The 13183-nt window shown below is 45.7% G+C and overlaps 1 protein-coding gene and 1 long non-coding RNA gene across 2 annotated transcripts in view; one reads left to right on the top strand and one right to left on the bottom strand.

Annotated features, from left to right (window-relative positions):
- The first annotated feature begins 103 nt into the window (after positions 1-103).
- DENR (density regulated re-initiation and release factor) lies at positions 104-10742 on the top strand. Its single transcript, XM_083590704.1, has 8 exons — positions 104-345; positions 2622-2736; positions 4133-4152; positions 5568-5652; positions 7528-7611; positions 8827-8943; positions 9327-9466; positions 10430-10742. The coding sequence occupies exons 2-8, from the start codon at positions 2631-2633 to the stop codon at positions 10472-10474; spliced, it is 597 nt and encodes a 198-aa protein (XP_083446830.1). The 5' UTR covers positions 104-345; positions 2622-2630; the 3' UTR covers positions 10475-10742.
- The window catches only part of LOC310751422, a 7852-nt gene continuing 3957 nt past the window's right edge, over positions 9289-13183 (bottom strand). The window contains exon 2 of the long non-coding RNA XR_014542478.1: positions 9289-9588. This is a non-coding gene — a long non-coding RNA (uncharacterized lncRNA). The remainder of the gene's footprint in view (positions 9589-13183) is intronic.

Below are 13183 nucleotides of genomic sequence, written 5' to 3'. Positions count from 1 at the left end.
TAATAAAGTCCAGCAACCCGAGGCGGGGCTCGAACCGCCGCAGCGCAGCCGAAGGTGGGCGGGCGGGCTCCGCGTGAGTACGGCGGCCGGGCCGGCCCATTCCGCGCAGTCGCAGCGAAGGCGGAGCCGCTCCTAGAACGAGAGTCATCGGCAGCCCGGGCGACTCTCCGGAAGGAACCTCGCGAGAAGCGGGCGGCTCTCGCGATATCTCCCTGTCCCTACCTGAATCTGCTGCTTGCTGCTGCTGCTGCTGCTGCATGTGCCACTCAGGAGGGTGGGAACGGCAGGAGGAGGAACCACCGCCCCCTTCCTCCCCCCAGAGCCCGGCTGAGGGCCCCCCCTCGGGTAAGAGACGCGCCCCCGCCCCGCTGGCTCCCCCTGGCACTTGGTGGGCAAACTTGGGCTGCTGCCCAGCCCCGAGGCTGGCACGGCTCCTTCCCCCCATGCCCTGCCCAGCCCCTCCCTGGCATCTCCCTTCCTCTTCCCCACCCCCCCAAAAAGTTGGCACTTGCAGCCCTGCCTGCATCGTGGCCCCCCGCCCCTTTGGCGACACCCCACCCGCCAAAAGGGCTCTGCTGGCGCCCGGCATGCAGGGCTGGGTGCTGCCCCCCCCACACCCCCTGGGCAACTGTTCCAGTGCCAGCGTCCCAAAGGCCTGCCTGTGGAGAATTGGCCCCAACCTAAATCAATTCCTGAAGAGCTCCGTGTGAGAGAGGGGAGGTGGGCAGAAGCGATGGAGGAATGAAATGGAACCTAGCATAAAGCAGTTTAAAAATATCAGACAAGAAGAAGAAGAAGCTTAAATTGGAACCGCTTTGGTTGGTGGAATTGGCATCACTGAAGGTGCCACATAATACCCGTTCCACTTTTGTAAGAACTTTGGAACTCCCTGCCAATTGAGATCAAGCAGGCGCCTTCAGTGTACTCTTTTTGGTATTTGCTGAAAACATTCCTCTTTAGACAAGCCTACCCAGATGTATAGAAAGTTGAGGTGATTTTGGTCTGTATTTTTAACCTCCGTATGTTTCAAAATATGATTGTGAAATTTTCTCATTTTTGTTGTTTCGTCTTTCTGTAAACCACTTTGAGGTGTTTAACAATCAAGCCATGCATAAATTTTATTAAACAAACAAACAAACAAATGACCTTACACAACGACTTAATGCTGTAAGCGTAGTGGCATCTGCTCAGAAGTAAATCCTGTTGAATTCAATGGGGCTTACTACCAGGTAAGAGTTTAGGACTGCAGCCTTACTCTGGCTCAGCCAGTTGTTTGCCTAGATTTAGACTTTAATTTAAGAGTCGTGGCACTGTGGGTTAAACCACTGAGCCTTGGGCTTGCCAATCAGAAGGTCAGCGGTTTGAATCCCTGTGATGGGGTGAGCTCCCATTGCTCCTGCCAACCTAGCAGTTCGAAAGCACGTCAAAGTGCAAGTAGATAAATAGGTACCACTCCGGCGGGAAGGTAAGCGGCGTTTCCGTGCGCTGCTCTGGTTCGCCAGAAGCAGCTTAGTCATGCTGGCCACGTGACCCGGAAGCTGTACGCTGGCTCCCTCAGCCAGTAAAGCGAGATGAGCGCCGCAACCCCAGAGTCAGTCACAACTGGACCTAATGGTCAGGGGTCCCTTTACCTTTAAGCTTCCTGTAGGGATATTAAAAGACAAAACAGTCCCTGTTTGCAGGCCCACAGTGTTCATTGCTTGCTTATATCCTGCTTTTCCTTTCTGAGGCAATCCCTAATAGATATGATGCAAAAAGGAAAAGGAGAGGAAAGAGGAAAAGTATCATATTTGTATCATATTTATTTACTAATAAAAATTTTATATATTGCTGATTCTCCCTCCTGTGCCCCATTGTGGCACATTTGCTCTCTGTTCCCTTTTTTATTGCGTGATTTCTTTCTTCTATGACTTGATTTGTTGTAATGCAGTTTGGAAAATTGTTTTTATCATACTCTATTCTGCTTTAGTACACTGTGCAAAAAGTGGTATATAAAACTTTTTATAAATAAACAAATTAAAAACCTAGCACACACACCACCCAGATCCTGGCCCAAGCTCCCTCATACTGTAACAACCCCACACCCCAGTGCCCAAACCTCCTTGTTTTGTCAGGCCCATAGCTATCTTTCTTTTAACTAGTTCAGAGTTGCCACACACACCCTTTTTTTGGTTCATACTTGGTATTTGTAATTAGTAATTATTGTTCATCTCCCACCACTGTGCTTTGCCTGCCTCAAGATTGGTGCCCAGATTTATAACCACCACTTTCACATTCAGTATCTCCCCTCCTTATTCAGACTGGTACCTTGGGCTGTTCCTTAGACACACAAATGCCAGTCTTTTGGCTTTCTCTACTGTCTCTGCCCCCAAAATTCAGATCCATCTCCCCATTCCCACATCTGTGCTTTGCTTCCTGGTGGTAGTAGCAGCCACAGTAATCTCACTTTGCCTCGCACACTTACATCTATGCTGTTATTGCTCAATACCTTACCCCTTCACCTTCTTTTTTTGGACTGAAGGAGGCCAGGATGGCAGTGCCATGCCAGCTGCTGCCCCTGGTTTGCGTTGGTTTCTAAGGCTGGAATATGTACTGAGCTCCTCTGCTTGTGTGATTCCTAGACTTGTGATATGGCAATGGATGCACCTGAGTCTGCACTTCTTGATTGTAAAGGAGACCAAAGGTGCCACGCGAGGCCAGACGCAGACTATCCTCTCCGAGTTCTCTACTGTGGAGGCAAGTACTAACCAAATGGTTACTGTAAATAATAACAGCCCAGGATAGTTTACAAAAGAGGGCAAGTTGTTGATTATTTAAAAAACAGAAAGGAGTCTTGTGACACTTGAGAGCCTAACTATTTTTTCACTGTGGCTTCTGTACATTTGATCAGTGATTTGTACCCCCTGATTTGTACTCAATTATGAACGCGGGTGGCGCTGTGGGTTAAACCACAGAGCCTATGGCTTGCTGATCAGAAGGTCGGCGGTTCGAATCCCCGCGACAGGGTGAGCTCCCGTCGCTCTGTCCCTGCTTCTGCCAACCTAGCAGTTTAAAAGCATGTCAAAGTGCAAGTAGATAAATAGGTACCGCTCTGGCGGGAAGGTAAACGGCGTTTCCGTGCGCTGCTCTGGTTTGCCAGAAGCGGCTTAGTCATGCTGGCCACATGACCCAGAAGCTGTACGCCGGCTCCCTCGGCCAATAAAGCGAGATGAGCGCCGCAACCCCAGAGTTGGCCACGACTGGACCTAATGGTCAGGGGTCCTTTACCTATGAAGTTTGCACATTTGACTAAATCATGATTTAGCATAGTGAGGAGTGGCTGCACCAAAGCCTTGGGATTATCCTCTCCCATCTCCTTCTCCTCCCCCCCCCAATAGTTTTTATTAAAGTTTGAAAAAAGATCTACAAAGATTAATATCAAATACCCAATAAACGAATTAAATAAAAACACAAACCAACAAGAGGAAAAGAAAAGAAAAAAGGGGAAAGATAAAAGAATAGAATTTGTGGAATGCCCTCCCTGGTGAGGTGCTTCTATCTTCCTTATTCAAGAGGAATTTTTAAAACATTCCTGTTCAGCCAGGCATTTGATCACTGAAATATATTGTTTCCTGCAACCTTGAAGTTAGTGTGTGAGGGTATGTTGCTGATAGTTTTAAACAAGTATCTATTTTTCTTTAATGGTTATTGTTTTTACTGCTTTGTTGTTTGCTGCTCTGGACTCTCTTATTTCCTTGGTCCTTTGCTATAGCTTTGGAGGAAGTTTGTGGCATCATTTTGTCAGCTTAACTTGCAGTGTAAAATGAGTAACAAAGGAAGCTGTAATATACCAAGTCAGTCCATTGGCCCATCTAGTTTAGTATTGCTTACACTTCCTGGAAGCAGCTCTCTAGGCGTTCAGACAGGAGGAGACACTGCTAGCCCCACCTGGAGATGCTGGGGACCTTCTGCATGCATAGCAGGTGCTCTTCTGCTAAGCCGCAGCCCCTCCTTGATTTTTCCTTGGAGAATTCTTCTTAGTAGGAATCAATAGACTATTTAGAAGTGTTTGTCTTAAATGTTAATTTTTTAAAAATATGAAAACTGCAGAGAAAATGAAGAGAAAAAACTCCCTTCTCTTTTCTTTCCACAGTCTGCTCGTTGCCAACAGAGGTGAGTTGCCTTAATTTTGATTAATTTAGGCCTGGTCTACCTATGGAAGCAGTGGAATGAGGCAATTGCCTGGAGTGTGTGCCACTTCTTCCCAGGCTTGTCTGATGTTCTAGACAGTATATCAGCCCCTTGCTCTTTTCTCTCTGTGTCTTTCATCATTCTTCAACTTGATGCCCTTAAGTGGTTGCTGGAATGCAACTCCTATCTTCCCTGACCACTGGCCATACTTGCTGTGGCTGATGGGAGTTGGAGTCTAACAAATACTTGGTGGGCCACAGCTTCCCCACCCCCCTTTAGATATTCTGGGTAGTCCAAGACTTTACTGATTTTGGTAGTGAGCAGTGGCAAAAAGAGAGGGGAAAATTACAATAGACACAGTGCTGTCAAGTGCAAGGACAGGTGGGCATGTTTTGCTGGACTTAATTAGACCTGCTCCTGAAGGTTCCCCACCCCTGGTTTTTAGCTTTCCCTCCCTGCACGAAAGCCTTTTAACTATATATATATATTGAATTTTACAAGGATAACAAAACATATATCAAGATTGAGCGAGTGTGAGTTATGCCAGGTGGGGCATTCCACAGAGCTGCGGCCATTACTGTAAAGCAGGTGTGGGAACCTTCAAGTCCCCCAGATGTTGTCTAACTACAACCCTTACCGTCCCTGGCCATTGGCCATGCTTGCTAGGGTTCATGGGAGTTGTAGTTCAGCAAAATCTGGAGGACCAAAGGTTCCCCACACATGCTGTAAAGCAGGGGTTGGCAAGGCTTACCGGGCATGGGCCGGATCACTCCCACGGAGATCCTCTGTGGGCCGGGCCGGTGCAGCGAGACACCCGAAATCACGTCTGTGCATGTCCGTGTTGCTGGAAATTGCTTCTGTGCATGCCCAGACGCTGAAAATTGTGCCTGCGCAGAAGCAATTTTCGGCTCCTGGGCATGCGCAGAAGCAATTTCCGGCACTGTGGACATGCGCAGACGCGATTTCCGGCATCTGGGCATGTACAGAAGTGATTTCCGGAGCTGTGGAAGAGAGTTCCCACGTCGTGCTGCGCCAGTTTAGTGCAGTGCGTGGGGACTCGCTGAGTGGACGGCTCGGTTCAGGGACACCTCTTGGGCCAGTTAAATGGCCTCCATGGGCCACTTCCGGCCCATGGGCCTTAGGTTGCTGACCCCTGCTGTAAAGACTCTTCCCCCCGCTGGTGGGGTGGGGAATTTGCACCAGGAGCAGAACTTCCTTTGATGGTGCTCAGGAGTGGGAGAGGGACTCTTTAATAATATGCTGGACCCAGGGTATTTGTCAGCCCTTATTGTACAGGGACACTATCATCAATGCTACTATTATACCCTGTCAAAACGTGTGTGTCTGTGGAGGGGTTCCCTCAACTAACAAACTTATTCTGTGTGCTTTTTCCTCAGTATTGCGAATACATGCCGGATGTGGCAAAATGTAGGCAATGGCTAGAGAAAAATTTTCCAAATGAGTTTGCAAAACTTACTGTAGGTAAGAAGATCTCTGTACTGTTTTTAATGTGAGGTTGCAGGACAATGAAAAGGGTTCAGATGCTCAAGAGAGGATAAAATCAAGGGAAATCTTGCCACAGATATAAAAAGGAGCAGGATGTGCATTTTTACTTGTAAACTATCTGTAATTATACTACCTGTGATTAGAACTGAGCATAACTGCACAAAATTCTTCCAGGATAGTGTCCCTAGTGCAGCAGGGGCAGGGAGACCTGTGGTAGCTATGCTTTCTTTTACTAGAACTCTGAGATCCGCCAAGCAGAACCTGGTGGAAAATACATACACTTGGGGCTGAAAAATTATGATCACAGGAATATGTTCTGAATACCAGCACTGAACTGAATCCAACCCTTCCACACAATCATCCAGAGATGGAGCCTTTGCCAACCAGGTGCTCTTCAGATGTTGGTGGACTACTGCATGCTGGGCAAGGCTGATGGGAGTTGTAGTCCAGCAATGTCTTAAGGGTGTCAGGTTGGTCAAGGCTGCACTACTGACTGCCTCACTTCCCTTCCAGCATTCCACATTTCATGGTATGATTTCCACCCCCAGGTAGGATAGCTATTTTATTTTGGCCATTGATAAAACATAGGGCGTCAGAAACCCACAGTGGGCTACATCTCACTAGTAGTAACTAACTGCTTCTTTCCAAACTTCATATCCCCTTTCACTCTGGACATAGCTCTGTATTACTCCTGGATTTGCTGATACATGCCTCTTGTATCCCACAACCCTCTGCTTGGATTACCGACAGACACAGAAGGTCTGCTAAGCACAACTAACCTGGACCAAGGCTTAAACAGATTATCTACAAGAGCCTGTGTCTTAATTAATTAGTTAGTCCTGAAGGTAGCCCAGGACTCTAGTTTTTGCTACAACAGGTCAGCATGACTACTCTTCTGGAATATGTTCCATGAAAGCTGTGTTACACTATCCCAAATGTCTCTTCAATTTCTAGAGAAGAGGTAGTCTTCCTTTCTATGGCGGATGCTTACTGGGGAGTAAATCCATCATTTTACTTGTATGCCACCTTTCCAAAGTTAAAACTGAAGGCGGCTTACAACATATAGGCAACGCCTGTTTTGCATGGGGGTTACATTCGGGGTCACACTGTGTGTCTGCGGAGCGTGCGTAACCCGTTCCACCCCATTATACCCACTTTTCCTGCAACTTCTGGGTTTGTGACAGTGGGCATGTGCTCATTTGCACATTCTTTGAACACACGCAGAATGGGAGTTGCCTGTATTTAAAAATTTCATAACTACAAACATAACAAAAGATGTTGTTGTTGTTTAGTCGTTTAGTCGTGTCCGACTCTTTTTGACCCCATGGACCAGAGCACGCCAGGCACTTCTGTCTTCCACTGCCTCCCGCAGTTTGGTCAAACTCATGCCGGTAGCTTCGAGAACACTATCCAACAAAAGTAGTCATAAGCAATGAACAAATCATCAGAAAGAATATAATCAAACTGAACAATTTTCACTTAAATAATAAGATAAAAAATAAAGCTACAAAAAATTAACAGCAGCAACTCTTCCCCCGCTAAACAATACCCTAGCCCAAGATTCTGTTCAGCCGCCTCAGCTTTTATAGCTGGAGTCAGTCAGGGACCTGTCTTGCCAGGCCAGGCAAGAAGAGGTCTGCAAAGGGAGGGAGCAGGTCATCCAGGACTCACAGCCAAGATGGTCACTGTTGATGCTCCACTGTTGTGGGAGTCTGTGTGTGTGTGTGTGTGTGTGTGTGTGTGTGTGTGTGTGTCTAGCTGAAGTACCATTATTTGCAAAGTCACTTTGCACTCAAATTTCTTTTCTCCCCCCAAGCTCAATTAATTAATACCATTTTGTTCTTCATACAGAAAATTCTCCTAAACAAGAATCTGGTGTTGGAGAAGGACAAGGAACAGTGGGTGAAGAGGAAGAGAAAAAAAAGCAAAAGAGAGGCAAGGTCTAAACCAGGGGCAGGGGATTTTTTTCAGCCTGAGGGCATCATTTCCCTCATGGACACAGCCAGGGTGGTGTAGTTGTTAAGAGTGTCAGACTAGCTCATGGGAGACCAGGGCTTGAATATCTACTTGGCCATGAAACTCATCGGGTGACCTTGGGCTAGTCAATCACTCTCATCCTAACCTACTTCACAGGTTTGTTGTGAGAATAAAATGTGGGGGCAGAGACCTATGTACACCACCTTCAACTCCACCACCAACTCCTTGGGGGAAAAGGTGGGATATAAATACAATAGATAGATAGATAGACAGACAGACAGACAGACAGACAGACAGACAGATAGATAGATAGATAGATAACCTTCCAGGGTCTGCATGCTAATAGTGGGCAGGATGGGGGGGGCAGAAATGGGGGGGCTAGAGACAAGTGTGGGTCGTGCAAAGGGTGTGGCTGTTAACCTTCTTAGGGCAGGCTACATTCGAGCCACATGAAAGTCAAATTATCACAGACATGCCTGGAGAAAGAGTGAGTGGCCTGGGGAAAAATAAGTTTTGGTATGTTTAGCCTGGAGAAGAAAAGACTAAGAAGTGATATGATAGCTGCCTTCAAATGTCTGAAGGGCTGTCACATGGGAAATGGAGCAAGCTTGTTTTCTGCTGCTCTGGAGGGTAGGACACGAACCAGTGACTTCAAGTTACAAGCAAGGAAATTCTAATCAAGCATTCTGAAGAACTTCCTGATGGTAAGAGCTGTTCAGCAGTGGAACAGTCTGCCTGGGAAGGTGGTGAACTCTCCATCAATGGAGGTTTTTCAACAGCGCTTGGGTACTTGAGATTCCTGCATTTCAGGGGTTTGGACTCTTGGGGTCCCTTCCATCTCTCCAATTCTGTGATATTCCTGAGGGTCAGATGAAGAGGTCTGGAGGACTGCATTCACCTCCCCCACCCCAAAGGCCTGAGGTTCATCTCATGAAATCTTGGTCTAACTAGCTGGTGATTTATGAGTTTGATAGAATAGTAATAATAAGGGGAACGTTAAAAGAATAGCTGGGTCTCGGCTATTTTGTGTTGGGGTGGTGGACAGCAGTGCTGGTGGAGGGATAGGAAACTATAAAACCCAACCAATCCCTGACGCTTGTGTTTCTGTAGTTTGAAGAGCAAAGTGTGGGTTCTGAGGTGTTTATCGATAATGATGTTATGTTCTGTTCCTAGGTGGAAGAGGTCAGATAAAACAGAAGAAGAAGACGGTACCACAAAAAGTTACGATAGCGAAAATTCCTAGAGCAAAGAAGAAATACGTTACAAGAGTGTGTGGTCTTGCAACTTTTGGTGAGTCAAGAAAGGGCCTTGTTCACATGGAGGTATCTGTGACATTTAAACAATTTTTTCATGCAGAGCATAGTTAACAATGGAACTTGCTACCCCAGGAGGTAGTGATGGCTTTAGAAGAGGATTAGACAAAATAATGGAAGATAAGGCAGACAGTGAGCCATGATGGCTTTGCTCTGCTTCTGAATACCAGTTGCTGGAAACAGCAGGAGCAGAGAGGTGGTCTTGCTTGTGGGTTTCCCAGAAGAGGCATTTGTTTGGCCACTCTGAGAACAGGATGCTGGACTAGATGGGCCGCTGTCCTGATCCAGCAGACTGTTTTTCTGTTCTTAGAAGAAGCAAAGATGAAATCAGTATTGTTTTATTTGTGTTCTTTTCTACAGAAATAGACCTTAAGGAAGCACAAAGGTTCTTTGCTCAGAAATTCTCCTGCGGTGCCTCAGTAACAGGAGAGGATGAAATAATCATTCAGGGGGACTTTACAGACGACATCATTGACGTCATCCAGGAAAAGTGGCCTGAGGTAAATAATTTCTCTCCCCATGTATTTCCTTCCTTATCCACTTGCATCCAATTGAACTTCTGGTCACTGTGAACTTTGAAGTTTTGCACCACCAAGACACTTCAGGCAACATTGTCAGGTGTCTGTGAGAGGAAAAAGAGTAAGAGTTGGTGAGAGGATGGCTAAGTTAACTACAGATTTAGACCTCATGAGGACTAATAACTCTGCATGACACTTTCAGCAGGGTTGCTGTATTTTAAAAAGTGAAAATCCAGACACAAAAGTTGCAAAAAAATTTTTTTGAAGTTTTTGAGCTAGTTTTAAGGAAAATCACCCAAAACAACACTGCTGGCATGGGTTGCCATACAACCAGATTTTCCCAAACATTTTTAGCGGTTTTCGCCTGGACACTGCTTCTGACTGCAGTATTTTGGCTATGTCCAGGAAATTCGAGACGTATGGCAACCCTACTTTCAGGATTCTCTGGGTGTGGAGCCACCATAATTTTTTGCAGCCTAGTTGTGGTCATGCATGTTCCTAGATGGGCAACACTCCAGAGTTCCTGACTGGAAGCTCGGCCATGTAGCTGATCCAGGCAGGGCTTGGAAGTCACTGCCAGTCAGTGGTGCTTGGATTGCTTTGAACCCAAGCTGTGCTGCAATGGGGAAATGGGTCTCCTGACAGCATGATGACATGGGATAAAGCAGTGGTGAGGGACCTCAGTTTCCAACCTGCTGGGCTGAAGAGGCTTCCCACCCCGGCTCAAAGGGAAGGTGCTGCAACTTCTTTGTGTGTGGCCCCAGAGAGGCTTGCCAGGTGCCTCCACTGTGGTCTTTTAAGCACCAGCTGACCTTCTTACCTTAGGCCTTTTTAATGACAATCCATTGAGTGCTTTAGCATGTGCATCAACTTCACCCTTGTTGGGTTTTATACTGATTTTAGTTGCTTTTTGTGTTTTTGATAACAGAATTTTGTATCTTGCAGGTTGATGATGATAGCATTGAAGATCTAGGAGAAGTAAAGAAGTGATGCTGTTTTTTTAAACGAAGAAAAACAACACTGCCTTCTAACAAACACCAAGTTCTAGTCAACGTAGCCAAAGCAAGGCTTCTACGTGTGTTCGCCTGACAGCAGAACTGTTAAAGGGGCACCCTTATTACTGTTGGCATTTTCACTGTTCTGTATTGGCTGCTTATTTTCTGTTTGTGATTTTTGCCAAAGTTTAAACCTGGGGGAAGTGAGACACTCATGCCTCCGCATGAAGTAGAGACTTAAATAAAGAAGTTATTGTTCCTCACCAAGTAAGCGGTTCCTTTTTTCCCTAACACAATTCTCAGTCCCTCAGAAATACTGATGTATTCTCTCAAGGCTCAATCTACTAGGTATTTAAAGTAGACTTTAAATCTGGTTTTTGTCTTTGAGGTGCTGCAAAGCACTCTCTTTTTTGTGTCTGTGCTGCAAGAGGCTAACCCAGTTGTTCCTTCTGGGGTTTGTAGGTGCAGAGTTTGCTTCAAGGTGCTTGGCATTTTGCATCTGCACAGTCACCAGAAGAATTCTGGCCTTCATGGCTATGGAAAGGAACTTTGGAACATGGGTTCAAAAATCATCTTGACAGATCTGTGTTGGTTTTGGGAATGGGTAGTGATGAGGACTTACTACATTGGCTGGCGAATCAAAAATCCATGCCACAGTAGGGTAATACCTTTAGACCAGCTAACCTGCCACAGGATATTGGGCAAGATTTGGAGTTCTCCATAACTATTGACATCACATGGCTTTTGAAAATAGGTAATTTTGAGAGGTTTGCAGACCTGAGGAGGGCTTCCAGCAGTAAATGAATTGGGGTTTTCATACCATGCTTACCCCTTCATTTCTGTCCACAGCTAGTAGAAGGAAAATGAATTATGCCAAATAAGCACTATTGCATCCCTGTTCTTGATATACAGTAGTACCTTGGTTTTCGAACGTAATCCGTTCCGGAAGACAGCTCAACTTCTGAAATGTTCAAAAACCGAGACGCAAAGGGCGGTCTGCCAATTCAATAGAGAAAATTGCGAGAAACAACAGATACACGTAGTGGAACCCGTTCCACTTCCGAGGCACTGTCAAAAACGGAAGCATTTACTTCCGGGTTTTCGGCGTTCAAAAACTGAAACATTCGCCAATGGAAACGTCCGAAAACAGAGGTACCACACTATATGTTTTTGGTGCCTTTCATTTTGGATTTTTCTTGGCATGGAACTTTTGGGTGCTTTCTGGTGTTGTTGCTTACTATAATACATGGATGTGCTTAATGATTATGTTTACAGCTGCTTAAAGCGTACAGCTGCAGTCTTTCAGTATGCCATATTTACTCACCCTGCAGAGAAGAATTAATTCTCTTTACATTTGGTCTGATAAAGAGTTGTGGATGAACTGAAAGTTCCCATCCTTGTACACTGTGACCAAAAGCTGGTCAAACAAAGGATTATCTCCATCTTTAATTAGGACCTTGGAAACAACATTTTAATATATGTTGTTGTTGTTTAGTCGTTTAGTCGTGTCCGACTCTTCGTGACCCCATGGACCAGAGCACACCAGGCACTCCTGTCTTCCACTGCCTCCCGCAGTTTAGTCAGACTCATGTTTGTAGCTTCGAGAACACTGTCCAACCATCTCGTCCTCTGTCGTCCCCTTCTCCTTGGCCCCTCCATCTTTCCCAACATCAGGGTCTTTTCCAGGGAGTCTTCTCTTCTCATGAGGTGGCCAAAGTATTGGAGCCTCAGCTTCAATTTTAATATATAGATGTTGTTAATCTCTATGTTTCATTTCATTCTCATGATAGTACAGCTTTTGGAAATTAAATTCCAAATATATTCAGGGAAAGTTGTGTGATCCAGCTGCCATATAATATCTGAACTGTGTATTGCCTTGGACAAGCACAATTCACAGATCAGTTCTACTATCACACCTTCCACCAGTCTGGTGAAAAATGTAGCTATTTGCTCTGTGACTTGAGCTATTTGGCGAGACAGCTGCTATGCTACCATGACCTGTTTAAAGAATGCAGTTCTAAACAAAAGTGGGATAAATCAATCTGGTTAAGATATGTTTGTTAGGAAAGAAGTGTGTAGTGAGAAGGGGTGTGCTCTACCTGGGATGATTTTAACACAGGAATAGGAAACCTGTGGTCCTCTGGATGTTAGGCTACAGTTCCAATCATTCTTGACCATTGGCCATGTTAGCCAAGTCTGATGGGAGTTGGATTCCAGCATCATCTGATGGGCCACATGTTTCCCACTCCTGTTTAAAAAGATGTGGAATCTGGGGTGAATTTGTATTAGTGCTTATGGACAAAGTGTGGATTCTGACCTGTCATTTTGAATTAATTTGGAGAAAAATATGGAATAAATCAGTGTGGGGTTAATGCATGTTTTAACATTTAAGGGCTTGGCTGTTAGGAATAAAATCTGATTCTGCGTAAACAGCTAAAGTGTATTTGGGGGAGGAGGAAGCAAAATTCTAGTCTGCAATAGTCACTCCAGATTATGTTCTACCTCTGTTTGCTGAGGCAGCATGCCTCTGAACACTAGAGCCCTGGCAGATGCAGCCAAGAGCCCATCTATGCCAGCACCCTTTCCTCACAGTGCCCAACGAGGTGCCCATGGAAAGCAGGGCCTGAGTGTGACAGGATGCTCCACTGCTGTGTTTTACAGCAATTGGTCTTCATAAGCATGCTCTGAATACTAGTTACTGGGA

This window comes from Podarcis filfolensis, assembly GCF_964270895.1.
Source record: "Podarcis filfolensis genome assembly, chromosome: 16".
In the NCBI taxonomy this organism is placed as follows: domain Eukaryota; kingdom Metazoa; phylum Chordata; class Lepidosauria; order Squamata; family Lacertidae; genus Podarcis; species Podarcis filfolensis.
The sequence above is the reverse complement of the archived record's forward strand: the minus strand, read 5'-3'. Positions and strand labels throughout refer to the sequence as shown.